Source organism: Halyomorpha halys, unplaced genomic scaffold (genome assembly GCF_000696795.3).
Source record: "Halyomorpha halys isolate HHAL.00 unplaced genomic scaffold, Hhal_1.1 Scaffold321.1, whole genome shotgun sequence".
NCBI lineage: Eukaryota > Metazoa > Arthropoda > Insecta > Hemiptera > Pentatomidae > Halyomorpha > Halyomorpha halys.
Window position 1 is genome coordinate 580,771 of NW_027115809.1, and position 21,504 is coordinate 602,274.

General features: G+C 30.9%; 1 protein-coding gene across 2 annotated transcripts in view; it reads right to left on the minus strand.

The window, feature by feature from the left end:
- Positions 1–21,504, minus strand: part of enok (enoki mushroom) — a 74,844-nt gene that overhangs the window by 13,606 nt on the left and 39,734 nt on the right. The window contains exons 3-9 of one of the 2 annotated variants that reach the window (XM_014421459.2): positions 11,691–11,903; positions 7,081–7,313; positions 4,897–5,549; positions 2,393–2,490; positions 600–763; positions 266–407; positions 48–179 (exon numbers count right to left, since the gene is read on the minus strand). In XM_014421459.2, coding sequence (XP_014276945.1) covers positions 48–179; positions 266–407; positions 600–763; positions 2,393–2,490; positions 4,897–5,549; positions 7,081–7,313; positions 11,691–11,903 — 1,635 coding nt within the window. The remainder of the gene's footprint in view (positions 1–47; positions 180–265; positions 408–599; positions 764–2,392; positions 2,491–4,896; positions 5,550–7,080; positions 7,314–11,690; positions 11,904–21,504) is intronic. The other variant, XM_014421460.2, reaches the window with a different exon arrangement.

The window sequence follows — 21,504 nt, forward strand, 5'->3', positions numbered from 1 at the left end:
ATTCCTAACTTAATGAAAAGGGCAGAATATTCTGAAGCTAAATTTACCTTATCATCGTTTTGAGTTAATACGTAAAACAAGAATGGTTCAACATCATAATATAGTGTTTTATGATCTAAAAACAGTTTAGCTAAAAGACATAGGTTCTGGCAATAAAACTTTGAGTTATTACCATCAACCTGAAACAAAAAAACAAACATAGGATAATGATAACATCACTAAGATGGAAGATTTTATTACAATTGTGCAGCTTTCTTAAACAAACCTCAAAAACAGATATATCGTTATGCCTATAAATTTCAGTTCCAGGCGGCCACCTCCAAGTACACTTGTCAAGATGCCGGTCAAGCACTGACTTACTTTTGGTATACTTCAGACAAAATTCGCACAAGAATAGCTTTCCTAACCTGAAAAAAAGTTATCAAATATAATTTTAAAGTTCATAGTGTTTATTTAAAAAAGAAAAGAACTATTGTCTGAATCAATTCACATCAATCTTGAACCTAATTCTGCCAATGACAAAACAGTTAAGCAATGTATTTTACTCTACTACCAAATTATTTTATATTTATAAAATTAAAAGAATAAATAATAATCACCTAGCATATTCTTGAGGAAAAGGAGACGAATACCAAGTTTGGATATCATATTTCCCAAACTCAATTGAAGCAGGACACCTCGTAGTGGCAATATTTGGCATGATCAAACTAGGTGTAGGAACATGCTGCAGCTGATCAGGCTCGGGCACGTTCACTTTGGTAGCCTGAAATATAAAAAAAAAATATTAATATTATATATAACTTATCATATACTGTTTATTTTATGGAATAATACTGTATAACTCCACTGTAAGGACACATCAGCTATATGTGCCAGCATAAAGAGAGAAGATTGGTCACTATAATATATTTACTATGATATTATAACAAACACTCAATTATAAGAAATAAAAATTACTGGAGTTCACTAAAATATCCATGTCAATTTGGAAAATAGTTTTAAGAATGGAGAAGAAAATCTGAGGGATTAATTATGGTGGAATCTGACAACACAACAAGAGGAATCCCAAACATTAGTGGCTTAGTTCAGAATATACTGTCAAAAAACAAAAACAACAACAATGAAGATAATGGGAATGAAGTTGACAAAGAAGAGCTAATAATAAAACCAGTTAGCCATATTATATTATGGTTTATTAAAGTTTTATTTATAACTAATTTTTGCTCAGCTCTCCTGTACATAATATTTATTAACATGCAGCAATAAATACATAATGATTAAAATATAATTATACAGGATGTTTAAGACATGATTGATTTTTTTTTCTTTGAGTTTTGAGAAATTTTAAATGAAACTTAACTTGATTATGGTAAATGAAATTTCTTTAGAATCAGTGATTGTGCCAACCTTTTTTTTTTTACGTAGAACTCTTGGTAAAGAAGGTGAATGGTGGAATCCCTACATTATAATTTGATAACAATAGAGGGTTAAATGCTGTTTTTTTCAGCAAAAACTAAGATAGGCTAGTATACCTACACAACACATGTGCAAAACTGAAGAAAATCTGAGATGCTAAGGTTCAAAACACCGTTGAGTTGACCTGGAATGACCATTCTTACATCATTTTGCGGAACCATGGTCGCGAACCACTGTTTTATATACTAAAGTTAATTTTCTAATCTTTTCCAACTCTAGAATTTCTAATGGAAAGATATATTTCAATAAAGAAACCTCATAAACAATCTAATATAATAGAACCATTAATATCAGCAATTTTTCAAATATCCAAGGTTTTCGACAATCTAGGTGCAACTTTTAATTTTACAATTTTTTTTTAGAAAAATCTATTAAAACTCATATATCTTAGGAATCATTATATTTACAATTTCCATATTGCCTTAAAGATGAGGCAATTTAAATTGAAAAAAAAAACTTATATATTTAACACAAGACTGATACTCTTCAAAATATCCTGATAAAATAGAGTTAGAAAATTTAGTGACTTTTAATTTAGTGGCTTGGAGTGGTGGAAGGAATTATAAAACATTAATTTATTAAATTTTATGAACTCATACAACATCGAAAAATTGATGCTATCCTGATTTTTATTTTCACTTATGACAACTTGATTGAACTAATACTAGCTGGTTAGATTTTGATTTTGAAACTTCTGAGTTCAGAATTATTTACTATCCACACATAGGCTACTCATTTATATAAAACAAATTACTCAATCCCCTTATGTCTCGTATAATCAAGTTAATCTGTAATTAATCATCTTATTGGCAATTTAATCTAGTTTATTACAGTCTCTTATGATACTCATAATCCTTCTTACATAATTCAATGTCATTAAATTGTTATAAAAAATTAAAATAAAATATTTGCTCACTGAGTTTGCCTTTTCTCGAGCCAACTTAAAGCATTCTAAGTCTTTAGTTGTACAACCAGCAGGCAAGTCGCTGGACAGCAAACTGTTAATGGTCGCAGCTGTAACATAAAACAAAGTTATATACATAATAAATAAAAAAAAAAATTATAAATAGCAACGAGAACCGTATATATTACAATCAAAACTTAAAATATAAATTATTATTTCTAATGGGTAAGGATACAGTGACACCAAATAGTTTTATAAGTAACATAATGCAAATTAACTTGTACAAACTACCTTAGATTTTTTTGAACATTTATACAAATAATCTTCCAACTTTAGACATTAATTTGAACAAAAATATAAAATTTTAATTTGGAAATGATAGAAAATTAAAACAAATGGGCTGATTATTAAGGACTGAATTATTAAATATGAGAAAAAAAAAAGGATAGAGATCAAAGAAAATTAAAAATCGAAAACAATGTATCTGATTACAATTAAAGAAAAACTATTCAGCATAAAGAAATATACCAAATAAATTTGGCCGGTAACCTTCTGGTTTATTGTTTTGTAGCTTATAGGAACTGTCAAATGATAGTATGACCAATGAAAACCTGTGAACAAATTGGTATATTTGGTTACTGTATTTTTTATTTATTAGTTGTTTTTTTTTTGTGGTTTTTGAAGAAATTTAGTTCTATATTTTTGAAAATCAAAAATTTAATGAAAAAGTAATTATTAGGGATGACAAAATATAATTTTTCTTTTATAGTAGTTCAGTTACAAATCATAAGATGAAAGTTAATTGAAACAGAATTCAATAACATCTCCATCTGGTTGTTAATAGTTTTTGTTTTGTTTTTTATAAAGGATTATAAACAATTAAAATTAGAATAAGATTTATATTTTTATGCAGAAAAAAAAAATCTGTCCATACATCGTCTGAGGATTTTCTTCTAAACTACTTTGCCGATTTTTTTATTTTTTGGTACCAAGGTCAAAGTGGACGATGATTCTTAGGACTAGTCAATACCTCTCCCATTGAATTTCAAAAGTTAGCACCAATTTAAGGATGTATATGCTAATTTCTCAGCTATTTATGAATATAGATGAAAAATATTATGTGTTTTAGAATCAATATTCAGAAGCCTTAAAATACAAAAAGAAAGAATGAAAAAAAATTAAATATTATATTTGCACGGGAAGGCTAACTTTATTTATTTTTTTATTTTATAAGTTTCGGCCCTCAATGTCAGTCTTCTAAATAATCTATCTCCTGCTTAACAGCCGAAAATCATACAATTATTATTAAGTATACACACGAAAAATTAACAACTTTTCTAAACGATATAAGTTCGTCTCTCTTATAAACGTATATATAATATATACATTTATATATAATAGTTTATAGCATTATTAAATAAATTATACAGTGGAGTAATAATATAGAATGACATTTAAAATAAATAAATACAATTTGTTTAGTTACTGCAGAAAAAGGGAACCATCAGAAACTTTAAGAGTATTCTGTCCCACTTAGCTGTTTGGGTTCCCAAGGTCACTTGACTACCTCTCTCTCTTAGCATGTAAAAGTTTTGAAAATTAAATTTGAATTCCATTTATTCAAAACAATTGAAACAATTTGACAGAATAAATTATAAACTATAGTCAATTTAATATTTTTCATACAATCCATTAACTTTAAAAATACTTTAATTTGGGAGTTAACAAGTGCAAATTTCATGACAGATAATATACTATCCATGCAAATAAATAGAAGTGTAGTGAAAAAAAAAAAAGAAAGATAAGTAAAACATGGTCAATTAACTGCAAAAACATTTTACTAAGTTAACAAACAGTGAAGAAAATCAAGTGAATTGACTCACATGGTGCTAAAAATACAAATAATTGAGAAAAATGTTCCTAAAAAATTAGTACAAAAAAAAATGTTATTTTTAAAAATATAAGAAATATGTTAAAAGTGCAAAATGATATTAAGAAGGAAGCAGGGAAAGGAAGGGTTAAGTTGAAGCAGTGAAGGTGGGGTGGGGGTCCGAGATGCAATTAGTCATCCATAGAGTCGATGCCTGGCCGGGGTGCAAAGGCAGGACTGGCTCTCTCAACAACTGAAATTTTTTCCCACATTTATACTATTTTAGGAAATCCCATCTTTTCATTTGTCTTCCAGAAAATTTTATTTTTTGTTGTTTATATATTTTAAAAAATAGTTTTTTTTTGTTTGTTTTTTTCGCTTTTATCTATACAACGGACTGCAAGGTAATATTTACTTTGCTAACTATAATCGATCTAATAAACACATAAATATTCATTTATAAATTGAATTTATTTAATGGATAAATTTATGAAAAAGTGAAATTTTAAAAATTGTTTATTATTAACTAGCTGTAAGTTAATGTTCAACCCATTGAGTTAATGATTTAATTATTTTGCTGACGATAGAGCTGTTGAGAGCTGACCAGAGGGGAGGGGGTCTGGAGGGAGCTAGGGGAGCACCTTACCCGCTCTGCCTGACGCCTCCTCCATGTTCCGACTCCTCTCCCCTCCATTCAGCTGTTTCCTCCTCTCGAGCTCGGCTGATTTACAACATACAGCTGACTTGATGAGGCTGGAAGGTGATGGCTGAGGCTCAGAGTCCTTCTTCCTCTTTCTCAGAATCGGAATTAAAGGTGACGCTAGCTGAGGAGGTTCTGGCTCTCTCGGTGTCGAGTTCTGTTGCTGAGAACGGGGGGCAGGATCAGCTTGGGCAGATAATGCAGCAGCGGCGAAACCCCATGGACCGTCATCCTCCCCAAGTGACCCAAATGGGAGCTCCTTTTCGGAGTAAGAACTTGCTGGGAGGGGAGGAATATGTTGGGGAAATGGTGTCAACGGTGTGACTGGAGTAATGACTGGGTCCCTATCATGGTTAGTCGGGCCTCTGGAGGTTTCTGGTCTAGGCCCACGATAAAACGCAGACCCACGGAAAAATTTCTGTTTTTCCTTTGATATTACATCTGAGATTTCCTCGCGTGGGCCCCCACCTGGGGATGGGGAGGGGGGAAGAGGGCTGGAGGCACAGGGGGAAGGCTCATTACCATCTTCAGAGCTGCTATCCAAGCTCAACGTTCTCGTTTTCCCCTTCTTTCCGACTAAACTTGCACGAGCTGCCTTCCTGTAACAATTATATAAAATAAAATTAATTGCTTCATAAGTGCTTTCTTAAATGTGCACAAAATAAATAATAATGATAACAAGACTCTTGATATTCATGAAAAATCCTCCACTATAGGAAAATAATGTATGACCAATATGCAAATGAAATGAGGCGATTCAAAATTTATAAATTAACCAATGGTACCACATAACTTGTTAACCAAGCCAGGATTTATTGTCAAATTCCCAACTTGTTCAATCAACATCATACACCAGAAAATGAAAAAAAAATGTGGTTTAGAAAACAAGGATAATGGAAGTAAAAAAAAAAAAATCAGTCACAGTTTAACATATTAGATCTCATTCATAAAAACATTACACATCCAGAATGAATATGTAAGAAATTTGAATAGTCTGAACTTTTTCATTTCGACATCTCAAATAGCTGCCAACCTTCAAATATCAGATGAAACCAATTAGTGAACTGTTAGAGAATACACCTTAGACCTTAGTTTAGTATACCTTGATATTTTTTTTTTTTTAATGGATGTATTATAAGTTCATCATATATTTTTATTCAATACCAGATTGCCCTTGGTGGGCCTTACAGGGGGCGGATAAGATAAAATAAATAAATAAAAATAATAATTCTCAAGAGAGAAAAAGAAAAGTTAATCACAAAAACAATGACATTTATGGATTTAATAAAATAAATAATTGACTTCTAATGGGGAGGGGGAAGGAGAACAACTAGTTAATTTGAGAAAAAGACAAAGAGAAAAAAAAAAAATAAAATAGAAGTAATGTCAATAATAGAATAAATAAACATTTAATTTATGACAGGATGTCTTGCAGTTTTAATGTGATATGCTGAATATAAAACACACTTAGCGGCAGAAATTAAATTGAAGAAATGAATACTTGAGCTATCGAATCAGTTACAGAGTGTTAAAATGGATTATTATGATACAATAAATGTATAGCCAAAAGAAAATTATAACAAGAGACACCTACCTAAAATAATGATTTGTTGACTGCATCTTTTTAAGAAGAAAAAAGAAGGTGGTTGTAACCAATATTAGTTTGTAAAAATTTGGTGAACGGTAGAAAAGAAACCGAAAAGTTATTTCAGTAACAAAAATTCTACTATGAGCTACTAAGAGCTTGGATAAATCATTAGAGCAATAACTTTATAAACACCCTTTATCATCTCAACCATGTCTAAGTAACCTTGTGAATAATTACATTTTTCGAATTTATCTGTTATATTAATACAGCTTTATCAGCTTCAGTCTGAAAAATATTCACAAAGTGTCTAAAACCAAAGATCAGCTATTTCAAGGAACTTTTAATCAACAAATCTTAAGAAGATCAAAATTTAATTGTGCTCAAAACTGTCAGACTTTTATGCAAATTTAATTAAATTCATACACACTAAATGAGCCACATCTTCGACTTAAACCCAAGTTAATATTCTCCTAATAATACCTGTGGAAGTTGAAAATTTGCACAGTAATACACATATAAAGATATTATGATATATATCATACCTTAAACTCCTAAGTTGTTGTACCCTGAGATTCTTCTGTTTCGTCTTGGGAGTAGGAACTGAGTTGGGGGTTGATAGAGGCGTAGCTGGCTGTTGAGTAGGAGTTGCAGAGGCAGATTTGCCCTCTGTACAGTTCCGACATTTCCAGGGTCCTTTCCCTTTTTTGTCGACTGAAGATGAAATACATTGCAGATGATAGCATCTCGAACAGGATCCACAACAAATGAGACAGATCTGAGAAAAGAGGGAAAAGTATCGATTAGTATGAAAATACAATTAATATAACAGAAAATTAACAATAATATTATATTTATTTGGTTTACAGCAGCCCCATACAAATAGTTTGCCAGTATAGTAAATAGCTTCCATAAACAAAAACTGATACTTAACAAGAATAATAAATTAAAAATTATTTATATAAAGAAATAATGACATCTAGCTGGGCATCTTATTTACATTTCTTAAAATTTAAAACACATTACTACAATATCAAACACAACATTAGAAGACAGGTATCAAAATCTAAATTTAAGGTTTTCGATCATATATTTCAACAATTAAGATCCATTTATGTCACTGCTGTGAGGATTTTATAACAATAATTTAGGTTAATACTATTCAATTTTGGCATGTATTGGGTTGTGTTCCCTTGCTATGGAGGAAAACATGAAAAAAAATGATAGCAATATTCCAATGCAGAACCATCACAAGATGGAAAAGGTTTCTTTGGATGCAAAGTATATTTAAGAAGTATTGCATATTTTCGAGAAAGTCTCAATCTGATTAATTATTATATTAGTTTCTAGAATCATTGAGATTAGTTTAGAAAGAAGCTTTTTACAATGATTTTTTTTTTTATCTATAACCATTTTAGAGTGTGAGTCATACAAATGGATAAGTATTAAAAAAGATTATTACTTATTATGAAGACATCAATAGAAATTATGAAATAATTCGGACTAACAGCAGGTTTTCAAGAAATACATCTCAAAAAGAGTAAAGCAGGTAGGACAAGGGAATACCTTTAAAAAAAATTATATCAACATTACTAATACCGTGAAATCCACATAAAGTAAAGTTTAAGTATGCGATAGTTTTAATAATATAAAATAATATGGTAATAAATAATGAACGTAATATCTTATTAAGAGGTTTGGCAACGCTGTCAGTGTATAGAGGACTACACGGGAGACACGATTTCTACCGACCATCTAATAGGGTCAGTATCAGGCAACTGACTGACTACTATCACATTACTTCCTGTCTCTAAGTCTGAGTGTTTATATTTCATATTTATGATATATTTTGATATATAGCAAATATATTTTGATCGCTTTTTTGTAGGAGATAAAAAAAAAGTTAGTCCGGAAGATAAACCGTGATAAAAAAAACTGATTTATTTTTTTACAAACCTAGAACAATGTCAAAATCTTTTAATATTTTTATGGTGCTCTGCAGATATAACAATACCTGATATCAATTGTATATTTTTTTTTATTAATTTATAGCTATTTACATTTATTTATTGTATTAACATAAAAACACATTTAGTAAATTTGATGTAAGATCACTCACTAGCTTAAGTTATAATAAACTATTAATAATTACGTCATGTAATGAAAAAAAAAATATATAAATATTTTGACTTTGTGCTATATTTGTCGAAAATGAGCCTTTAAGGGTGGAATTCCAGGATGTTCTCCAAGGGATGGGCCACATCAAAGAGTTCTGAATGTCTTCCATTCATTTTTATTGACTTAATTAACGTAACTCGTCTTGACACACTATCCTGGTAAAATCCCTAATATACGGCGGTGTATAAGGCAAGTGATGACAAATTTTCTCAGAAAATGCTTCGCCTTACATCCAAGAAAATAAGAGAAATCGCTTTTTTGTTAAGGGCTCCCTGACTTATATATTTTATAAGGAAAAAACATCAACATTTTTCTGACAACTATCGGCAGTCTTGAGATGAAAAATAATAATCTTAACAGACTCATTCAATAAAAAATCGTCCACTGTACACATCCTCATCAAGAAATTTATAAGAAAAAAAAACTAGTAAGAAGATAATGGCAATACTGACCAAAAATAAATAAAATAAGAAAAAAAAATTGAATTTATTGAAAAACCAGAACGATAATTATTTAAAATAAAATAATTGATATTGTAATAAAAGGAATCTGAATGAGGATAGGGAAGAAGCATGGCGAATGTCTGGAGCGAGAGTATACCATGGAGAACAGGAAAGGAAGGATCTTCTTCCAGTGGACTGAGGATTTGAATATTAGGTATATCTTAAGTTGATTTTGGTGAAGGATAGACCCGGAGAAATATTGTCTATTATTTCAATTATTATGGGCATATCGTGTAGATTAAATCAATTTTTTTATTCAAAATGTTAACATGCAACATTTATCTGAGAGTGGAAAAATTAGGTTTTGAAATAAACTTTCTAGAATTTTTGATTTATAAAAAAAAAAAAGTTCAATTCATTATAAATGTATAATCTCGCCCACAATGCAATATTAATAAGTCACAAAATAAACCAAATAGAATTTTGAAGTAAATAATGATTTTTAAATGTTTTCTATATTATAAAACCCGCCAAGAGGTGTCTGTAATCGTAGTAGGGGGGTCTGTTTTGCGGGTACTGTTGAACCTCTACCCCGTATCCATTCCTATGTAAAGAAATCTGGTAGGCATTGTTTCTCTAAAATTACCTTGTTGTTAATATTTTTGGTTATCCGTCATTTTAACAACCATTCATCCTAATAATTGTCTGATGGGTTTAAATGAAAGTTTATTAAATTTACTTTAAATTCTTTCAATTTACTTTTTCTCGAAAAATTTTTATTTACGATATTTAACATATAAGCAACTACGGTAATTATTTACTGTTCTTGGAAAATAGTTGATGTTTGAAGAGTATTATGATCTCCTCTTGTAAGATTGTGACATGTCGTACATCTACCAACCTACTCGCTAAAGTTGTCTGTTTGAATAGTCAGATAAGTAAGGCTACAATGGAGGGCGGGAGTGGAGGGTTTCATGACGTTTTTTCAATTTCAGGAGTTTTTTAAATATTACTCGATTTAACTATCTTACAGTTTCCTCTTCCCGTTTTAAGCTAATATTTCAAAAGTGATAGAGGACCATCGCTCCCCGGAGGTTTAGCGGGGCGAGTCCGGCGGGGAAGGATTGCCTTTTTTTGTGTTATGATCTCCTCTTGTAAGATTGTGACATCGTACATTGACCAACCTACTAGCTATAGTTGTCTGTTTGAGAAGTCAAATAAATAAGGCTACCATGGAGGGCGGGAGTGGAGGGTTTCACGCCGTTTTTCAATTTCAGGCGCTTTTTAAATATTGCTCGTTTTAACTATCTTAATTAAAGTTAACTGTATTTTGGAAAGAAACTTTGGTAAAGAACTCATTTTTGTTTCAAATAGTAACAAGTTTTATCTACTTCACAGAAGAAGCTGAAACCAGTTCTGCCAAGCGTAATTGTAGAGTTATTATTATAATTAGAGAAAAAGTGTGCAATTTTCGCTTAAAACCCGAAATATCATTCTGGTTTCTATAAAACCTAACTATATCAGGTGAAAAACTTCATTCTAGGAAGGAACAAAGTTGATAATAAATAATTTAATTTTTATCCATTTTAGTCTCAGCACACGTTATTTTTCTTGCGAGTCCGACGTTTCGACCAATCCGGCCATCCTCAGAGACAATCTACCGCAAAACAGCTATTATTAAATAATAAAATAGCTTAATAAAAGCTCCTTTGTGGTAGATTGTCCCTGAGGAAGGCCGGATTGGCCAAAACGTCGGAATTTTCACAACACGGTGAATTAGTACGGGAAAAATATCTGTTCTGAAACGAGCGATTATTTGGAACACAATAGGGGTAGTATTCATGATCTTTAGTTTAACACCTTAAAGGGAAAAACTTATGTTAAATGGAGAAATATTTCCTTCTTTTGCCAAGTTAAAACAATATAACATGTAACATGGCTTAGAGTCTGTTAAATGGAGAATGACGTCACAAAACAGACCACCTGAGCTTGTTACCGTTTTATTTATTGTGTTAGATTACTTACTCGTAGTTTGTGATTTTTTTTGTTTGTTTTGGACTTTTTAAAAAATACAATCAGCAGCCAAACGTTTACACTTCTCCTTTTCACTTATTTTAGGCATGTTGTAATAAATTACTGTAATCAAAACTTAGAAGTAAACAATAACATCAAGTTTTGGAAGAAAAGGTTACAAAACAAGTTGCTCAGAAAATCCGCTAGGAGCTCTTATGCATTTATCACTTAACATGTCTTTAAATAGAGCTGCTCACAACGCTATACTTATAACATTTAACATGGTAAAACATTTTACATTTAACACAATATCATGAATACTCCTAAAGTAGGTTGATAAGTGATAGTTATGTGGAGCGCACACCGCACAAATTTTTTGAACTTCAAATCAACTTCCTCATTTGCTGAAATAAATAGGATAAAAGTAAATTTTTACAGCCTAACCTGCGCCACGTATCCCCGTTGATTATACTATTATACATATATTATTATACTAATATACCAATCAGACAATGGGTTACCTTATCCTCGGCCTTGGAACAGCTGGCACACAGACTGCACTCCTCGCACTTCCATTGGTTGCCCCTAGAGCTGAGGGCGATGAAGACCTCGCCGACACAGGTCGGATGGAGCCCAGTGCCGCAGGAGGAGCACTCGCTCAGCGGCTCCTCCACACCCTCTCGATTCTTCTTCGCCGTACCCAGGCATTCTCCGCAGATCGGGAGGCTGAACTTCTGTAACACCAACAATATTCATGTCATTTTTTAGCATAGAATACTAAGAATTAAATACATATATAAAATGATCTACCAGTATGGACCAGAACAACGTACATAACACTGAAAAGTATTTCTAACTGTCCTAGAACTCTTACTCGGTTATGTAGATATATAAAAAAATTTGAAGCTGGCTATTTAGTTGCACGATCAAGCTCAGACTAGACAAAACTTTAGTTCGACTCGTCTTAACATATGGATCAGAAATCTGGACGTTGCGTAAAGTATCAGCAGAACGTATTGACAGGTTTAAAAGATAGATTTTAAGACGCATTTATGAATCTATAAAGGGTAGTGGTTCGTTTCGACGAAGGAAAACCTGAGCTCTACACACTCTACAAAAATAACAAGTGTTGCCAGACTTAAAAGTCTTAAGGTCAAAAATTAAAAACTTGAAAGAGGTTGTGGGCCATATAATAATTATGTGCTTTAAATTTTAAACTTTAAACTATCATTGAGGTTAGTGCGCTAGGTTATTAATAAAATCGAAGACGTAACATATCTTTATATTGACCAAGTATTTGTTATTATATAAAAAAAGGAAAATGCAACATATTATTATCATTTATTCAATCGACACAAACACTGCAGTGACAATCAAAATATATATTTAGTGTGAATATTGTAATCAACCAGTTGTGTCTACCAACAAACCAACTAGCTGCGTCTACCAACTACTTCCAGTTCTTTTGTAGCTAATCTTACCAGATGAATTAAAGAAAATCAGAAAGTGTTTTCCAATGAGTTTTTATAAACTTTAGTGACGAAAACACACTTTCACGAAAGTACGTGCTGCCGAACATTTATATTTTTTTTTAGTCCTAAATTAAAAAAAAAAATGTTTATATTAAATTATAAAATCTCTTTCAAAAGGAAGGATTTTTAAAGTAAATTTTCTTTGTATACTTAAATCTGCAATTGGAGCACCCTGACTTAAAACAATCTGTGTCTCCTAATTTGTAAGAGAGTTAAGATTTAGGTGGCTGGGCCACTTAATCAGAATGGGCGGGGAGAGGAAGGTCAAGAGATATTGTGAAAACCCCGATGGAGCAAGGGTTCGTAGCAGACCGAAGAGAATGTGGAACGAGAGAGTCTCCGACGATCTAAATAGAACAGAACTCATCAGGCGAGCTATCGAGAGGAAACACGAAGTACGAAGATGAAGACGAAGGTGAAGTAGAGTAGGCCGAGGACCGCTTCGTGCGTCTCTTGCCCCTAAAATGAATGAACGAATCAAGTCTTCTTAGTTTTTATCTAAAACTCTTAAACATAACACCCTAGCGGAAATATTATGGTGTAAAAAAGTAATTAACCTTAAATAATGCGTCAAATGAATGTTGTAACTTATTAAATCGGCCAGATAGTATGTCGTAACATAAAAACAATTTTATTAAAAAAAACAAAAAAAAAAAAAAAAAACCAGACAAAAACTGACATAGTACTATATGCGAGTCCAAACGTAACGCGAAAACGCATTTATGGAGGTCCTTAAACTCTTACTAATTATTTGATTAATTCAATCAAGGATCGAATTAGATTTTTATAGTATTGATAAATCTTAGAAGGTGCATCCTACCGAAAAATTTTAAACAAGTTAAAAAATATGAAATTCTGCGTCGAATGAGTACCATATCTTTTTAATACGGCTAAGTAAAATGTCCTAAACCGTTGAAAACTAATAAATGAAAATTTTGTTCACATTTTTTCCAAAACAGAGAAACAGTGCTATAACTCGGACTAAACTCGGAAACGCACTTATAGCGGTCCTAAAACGGTTAGTAAGAAGCCAAATAGTAAATGATGAATAATGATAAATGAATGAATAATGAAGTTTTATACCTTTCTTTTGGTTTTTCGCCTATAAAATGTTAACGGCGGATCAGTTACAACACAAGGAAGTGAAGAATATTGTATTCTGCGTCGAATGATTGTCATAACATAGCAAGTATGTAAAGTACAGTCATAAACCACCCACTCTGTTTTATGGGCTAAGTTTTATGCATCGGGCTCTTGTACTTACATCAGATCTTAATTTTAATGACACTAATTACAAAATTAGTCAGTATTAAAATAAAATAAATCGCTCAAATCAGAATAAAGAAAGTCCAAACGGATGTGGTAAGGTTTACATAACACTTTTCAATCATGATACCTGTTTAAACGCAGGGAACAAGTATTTTGCCACATAATTAAGCTCTTGAAAGCGAAAGTATGTAAGTCACTTGTGTTTTCTTCACACATAATTTTTTTATGACTTACGAATTAATCACGGAGTGAATTAGCTGTATCTTCAAAAGGAACGTAAAAGACTTATCAAAATTTTCAATTATTCCAAACGACGATTTCTCCAAAGATCGATTCGCCCCAGTAAACGTTTGACCGGTATTACATATTATTTTAGAAAAAGATAATTTCAATATTACAACGAAAACGGCATTCATATTCACAAAAATAATCTGAGAGGTATATAAGAGAGTGTGTAACGAACAATGGACAGAAACATGAACTTTTAATTTTAGTTTTTTCTCAAGTTACATTAAGAAACAATTTTATGCATAAAAAACATTATTTTTATCAATAAAAGCAGTTGTGATATAGCATGCTAGAAATTTACAAGCCGCAATTAATGAGTGATGTAGCCTCTGAATACATTACCATTAAATACTATACCATTCCAATATTATATTAATATTGCTATATTTTATATCATCACTAATAATATTATTACCCACTATTTTATTCTCATTAACACAGTATTAGTTTGCTGCTTTAGCGCACTTGCTCAGCCTCCACTGACTCACTACCAGTGATGCGGCAAGAGGGATGCGCTGGGATCTTATGAGCTCTGCTCTACCCCACACACGTGGGGGGTAGAATGGGCTCAGGGATCCTCAGGTCGATTGTGTAAATATTGTATATTAGAGTGTAAATGTGACTAGATATTATATTATTTTATCATTATGTTACTTTATTTATTTATTTTTCATACAGATAGTTTGATTATGTTCATTTTGTTTATTCTTCTGTTTGTATATATTTTAAGAGAGTTTTTTTTAATTTTTTTTTTATTTATTTATTTTATTTTATTTTAGTATGTATGAGATCATTCATCACTATTACCTATTGCCTATAACTGTGTGGCAGATTGTAATATCTATCAATAAATAAAAAAAGTATTTAAAAAAAAAAAAAAACACAATATTATATATAATACCTCATTTAGTATCTTATTGATTACTACATCAATGTTATGTTGTTTTTAATATATAATTAATGAAAATTTTGATTTTAAGATAATTAGGGATAAATGAATTTTGTTTATTATCACAGTTACTTGGTCTATACTGTACACAGGGTCTAGTTCAGTCCATAAGCGTCGAGTGCGAGAAGATAAATGTTGTTGGGGTAGGTTATAGAACCGTAGGATAAAACCCCTCATCCTTCCTGCCTCAGGCCTAGTCCCAACTGGGCAAAAATGACGACGGGATGGGCGAAGATGAGGCCACTATAGTTGAGGGAGTTGGGACATAACCTTTATAAATATAACGGTAGCGGCTAGATTTCAGCATGAGCGGGTTGACGTTATTTTCCTGGCTGTCCCATGTAATGAAAAAAACAAAAAACAAAACATGTTCAAAAATCAGACTCATTCTTGCTTCGAAAGTGAGCAAGGGAAGCATCTAAGGTAGGAGAAGCCGAGAAGTTAAACGATATGATCAGTATATATGGTACCTATCATACTGTTATCAATCAAATTGACAGTTTTGATTTACCAAAAATATAATCACCCTCTTTATTAACGCATATTTTGATAATTCGTGATCTTTTTACTCATTACCACTTCCAGAAAGCTCATTTAGTATTAATTTTAGAAAATCAATTATCGTTCATAGATTGTTGATCTTCAGGTACTAGAAAAAAAATATATCAGCAGAGAGTTTAGAGTAAATACATCAATTCATGAGTAGAATTTCTTTTATTGAAACATAGATAGACAGCTGCATTTATATACATATAAATACAAGATAGCACTAGAATCTGGCCCATTTAGTGTTAGCAATACACTGTAAGGAAGTACTGTTTCTTGAACAACGTCTATGGAAGGAGGTGATTTGTTTATGATCATCAGATTTTCCCTTATTATGGGTACCCACGTAAGAGGCTGGGTGTGCCTCAGGAGAGCTCACTGAACACACACGGTTGACTTAAGGCTACAGTAACAGTATAAATAATTGTCTGTTACTGCTGGACTCGAAATTGGGTCCTTGGAGCTATTAGCACAGTGCCACACGGCTTCCCGTTAGTACGTTAGCGTATATAATCATCAGTTAAATAAAACAGAAATACCAGGCTCATTGTGTATCATTAATTCATATAAATGATTTTTGCTGTACTATTCTTTTTGAATATCAATATTTGTATGCATATGTAGACCATTTATTGTACTTTCATGAAAGGGATTACCCCAAAACAATTAAACATATTATCATTCAATATTATTTTTATGGGTAAAATAAAACAAAGTTACTTTAATTAAAAAAATACTATTTTCATTATTATTTTTAACACATACATGTGCACTGAAACTAAGTCTTTAAATATATCAAACACAATTTTAATATATTTATACTTAAAATTATGTATTTTTTAACTTACAGAATTAAAAATTATGTTACCTGTAAATTATTAATAATAAGCTTAGATAACCCGAAAGTTCGAGGCCGATGCCACCGCCGTCTACATATATCTGTCCAGTGATGTCCTTCAAAACCCAAATACCATTAATAATAATAATAAAATAATATAATATTTTTATAATTGTGATTAATAAATGAATAGACCTGTTAGAGAAATTAAAGGAGTTTGTACTATGTAATTTAATATGTACTAGTGTTAAAAAAATGTCCAGAACCAAAATATGCTGTATTATTGATGATTTTTATAAAAATTTGAGGTTTCTTCGTGATGTTAAAAACACCAATAAGGAAGAAAAATATTTTATCTAACTAGTCATAAATTTAAATGAACCAAATAGACTGGAACCACAAACCTTCCGTATTATTATCAATATATGTTTAGAGATTGTTTTCTAGAGGTTTCTGAAAAAGAACATTCCAGCAATAAGAGCATTAAGCAACAAACAAATAAATAATACGGATAATATTGTGTATATAATATATAATTTTAATTATATAAGTGACCGGTGCTTTCGAATAGAGATATTACATTATAAACAATTTTCCGGCCCTTGAGAGAACTACAAATATTAGAATTAAATAAGTCGTCAAGAAAATTGCAGTAAACGAAAAAAAAAATTATATAATTTACGCACTTGAATTTAAATAGAAAAATATATTTTTAAACCACTAAAATGCTATTTTAAGAGAAAAGGGACCTTAATTCAACATATAAAGACATGTTGTAGAGAACAGGTGTCACTTCGAAGTGGAACCATGAGACACAAGGACCAGTTTTAGAGAGCGTAGTTTCTAATAGAACTAGGCGTGTATCGATAGAAAGCTGCAGGACATTCCACTTAAGGTAGTCACTTAGAGTAAATCGGATGGCTATATTAGTTCAAGCGGTTCTTTTAACTACTGAGGATCGATTCTCACGCTGGAAATAGAAAATTCTAAGAAAATAGCTTCCATTATTGGTAGCAGTTTCCCTAGGCAACATACCTTACTCAACCAGTCACTGAATAACTAAAGGACATATCGATGAGTTTTAAATGGCAGCTTTGACTCGATTCTTATTCCAAAATCTCTTTAAGGAGACATGCTTAAGCCAGCCAATTAGTCAAGGAGTTGAATGGATTTTTTCTCACGTTAAATCGTGCCATTTAATTAGGAACTATAGTTAGTATAAATTTTTACTCGAGTCGAACAAGAACAAAAAATGGTAAGTTTAGCTGAAGTAATTTTTGAGTTTGCTGATGGATATTTCAAAATTCTTATTTTTAAAAAACAAAAAAATTATAACAAATTTTTTTTTAAGACTTCACATTTGAGATAAGGTACATATCGCATTACATACTTATAGACTTAGTAGAGGACCTGATATTGTAAGATAATGAGGTAAAACATTAAACTGTTGACTATACAATCCTTTTCATTTTTCAAACTGGGTTTTAATCATTTCGGAAATTTGTTTAATCAATTACCGTTTAGTTTTGATTAAATTAATTTAATTGTAGTAGTAGTATTATTAAATATAAGTATTGATTAAGTTTATAACTTATAGTTTAAATAAAAAATTCAATTTTTATCCATTTTTGTCTCAACACATTTTATTTTTCTTATAAGTCCGACGTTTCGGCCAATCCGACTTTCCTCATCTTAATACAATTTATAATTGGAACTAAAAATATTTAAACACTCAACTTCATGCAGGCTATTCTGCCCAGGTCACAACAACAATTTCTAATTAGTCAACTTTTCCATTAAAAACTAAATTAAAATTCATTTATCACAGACACTTGTTAAAACTTTATCACAACCTTCAGGTTATTAAGATGTTCCTGAGGATGGCCGAATAGGCCGAAACGTCGGACTTATAAGCAAAATAAAATGTGTTGAGAAAGAAATGGATAAAAATTGAATTTTCTATTTAAACAAAATTAACCAGTTACAAGAAAGTTAAAGATTATAAATATATTTATAAATATAGCTCAGTATCAGAACAGATACGATATTGATAGTAACAACATGCAGACATGTAAACTAACAATATTACATTTGAAAGTTTGACGCAAATAAAATTATTATAACATTGACTTTTAAAATTCACTCATTTGCAATATTTCATAAAAAGGATAAGTAGCCGCTAAAACTAATAAAAAAAGGACAAAGAAATGTAATCTTGAATGTATGATAAACTAATAAGAGAAAAGAAAATGTAATTATGAACGTATAATGAAGAGCATATGAAGACGAGGAGGCAATTATTGCTGACATGGCCGATGATGGATGACAGTTGGTAGCCGTGCGGGGCCCAAGCCATGCGCTCCCCCCCTGCACAAAATCAATAGAGCTGGCACCGGTTCCCAATTAGTAGGCTTCTCAGAGGTTTAAGTATTAGTAATAGATTAACTCTCATCTTTCTGATCGAGTTATAAATCGATTTAGGCGATGGCCAAGCCTATTAAGTCTCAAGGGTGTTAATACATTCTAAGAGCATTTCCAACAGGAGACAACTCCGATAAGACAAATTCGTAAAAATTTCTTAAAAGATATTAATAATCGCATAATCAATAGGTTAATTATTGACGTTGGTGAATAAAACAAAGCCAGTTATAAGGCAAAACATTTGCTCAACAGTTGAGACAGAGAAAACCGTTCTCCAACCCAACGATCGAATAGACTAGATATTTATTTTGCTCAGATAATCATAATAATTTCAATGGAGTCATATCCCTTCATGTTCTAAATACTATAACTTATTAGTATTGAATCGAACGGTAGAGTAAATTTTATTGTAGACATAATGGAGGGGGGGGGGAGAGGGAGAGACCAATTTATATATAGTGTATATACAAATACAGAGTAAAAAAGAAAAAAAAATATTGTTTTTTCTTTAACCTTACATTTCTTGGTGGAAATCCCTTCGATGTGCATAAGAAAACGATCACTAAAGGTAAACATTGGCCTGTACTTTCACCTAACACAAACCCAAATGCTCCGCATCACACTAGTGGCAATATATGACAAATAATTGGCCACCAGTGTGAAGCCCGAATAAAGTGATCCTTTTTAATGTTCATAAAGTTAAACAAAAATGAAGATAAACTAAAATCTTAAGTTGAAGTCTTTATAGATTCACAGTTTCTAATAATAATAGTTAAGCATTCCAGGAAAGAATATTACTAATGAGAACCTATGACCTAAGATTAAGATTAAGTAAAACCTACAATTAAGTAGGAAGATGGACCGGGTGGCAATAAAAAAAGTACATTATATAGAAAATATAAATACTTTTTTAATTATCTGTAAAGAAACTCTTTGGGGCGTTATACAAGGCAGGACGAAATGAACACAAGAAACAAATATTGTTAAGTATAATAAGAATGTACATATATAGAAAATTATTTATAAAAAAAAAAAAAAGAAAAAAAAGAATCAAGAATATAAGTATAAATGCAAAAAGTAAAGTAACAAGTAAAATAAAGAATTTATAATTCACCGATAAATGCCCGATATTTAATTCAATAAGTCAAACATTTGAATTTTAATTCCTGCATGCATAAAGGATTGTGCTATCAATTTAAGTATGTTGATCTCAATTTTGACTATTCAATTAGCTGAGAACCTAATAAGAGCATTAAATAATTTTTTATCACTAAATAAAGATAAGAACAATGCATTAATATGTATTCATACACCACTTGATTAGCATAACTGAGTAAATTGATGATCATGACACCTTTGCAAATGAAATTCAATATTAATTATGCTCAATTATATACCGCATACCACAACAAGGGGTCTATAGTGTCTAGCTTTTGAATTAAATAGACAATAAATTTCTAAGAACAGTAGGTTCCCACAATTAATCGACAGAAATACATAACAGCATATATAATACAAATATACAATAAATGCGGTTTCTGGAACCCCCATCCAGCTTACAACTGTGGTTAACCAGAAACATAGAAGTATGCTTCAGAGTAATTAAAGATAAGACGAATTTGTGAACGCCTATTACTAGACTAGAAGATACTATTTATATTAAGGTAAAATATAATTAATATGCTATTAAAAATAATCAATTCAAATTGCATAATATTAAAAAACTGAGAAAACCACCAAAACGCTTATACCGCCAATACTTCCGAGGTTGGTTATAATCTACACGATTCGGAAAAAAACAACAGTATTTTAATCGTAATTCGACAAGCCCTTTTCGTATTCGGCACAAATCGGAGCCTAACAAATGGTGATATCGCCGAGACAAAGTAATACAAATGATAAATTGTGTGATAATCTGATCCCTAACTACTGAAGACCTGTTTACAATGATATCAACAAACAGAAAATTTAGAATATAAATATTCCCTATTAGTGTGAGTTATTAGCAGTTTTTAAAATTAAATATAAGTAATAATAATAAATTAAATTAAATTCCTATTGAGAAATAAATTTCTTAGCACTAAAATATTTCAAAAAGCAAAACTTTCTTTATTAAAGGAAGGCTGTCACAAGTTTAAGGGAGTAAATTGGTGGGAAAACTAATTGATACTAAATTAGTGGGATCTTGGGAAAAAATCCCTTAAAATAATTGTATGATACATAATTTTACACCTTTGGTAATTAACTTTTTTTATTTAATGAAGTACGTTAATAGCTCTTAAGTAACAATTAATTACTACTTATTATTAAATTATCATATAAAACATTTAGAAGTATTATGCACAGGAACTAGTTATAAAACAATATAATTATTTATTAAATTATCATCTCTCATGATACTATTACCACTTGTATTACCAATTCCTTTTGGCATATGTAAGTTCATATGTTATTTTACTTACATATTTAATCTATCTATTTACATATATATA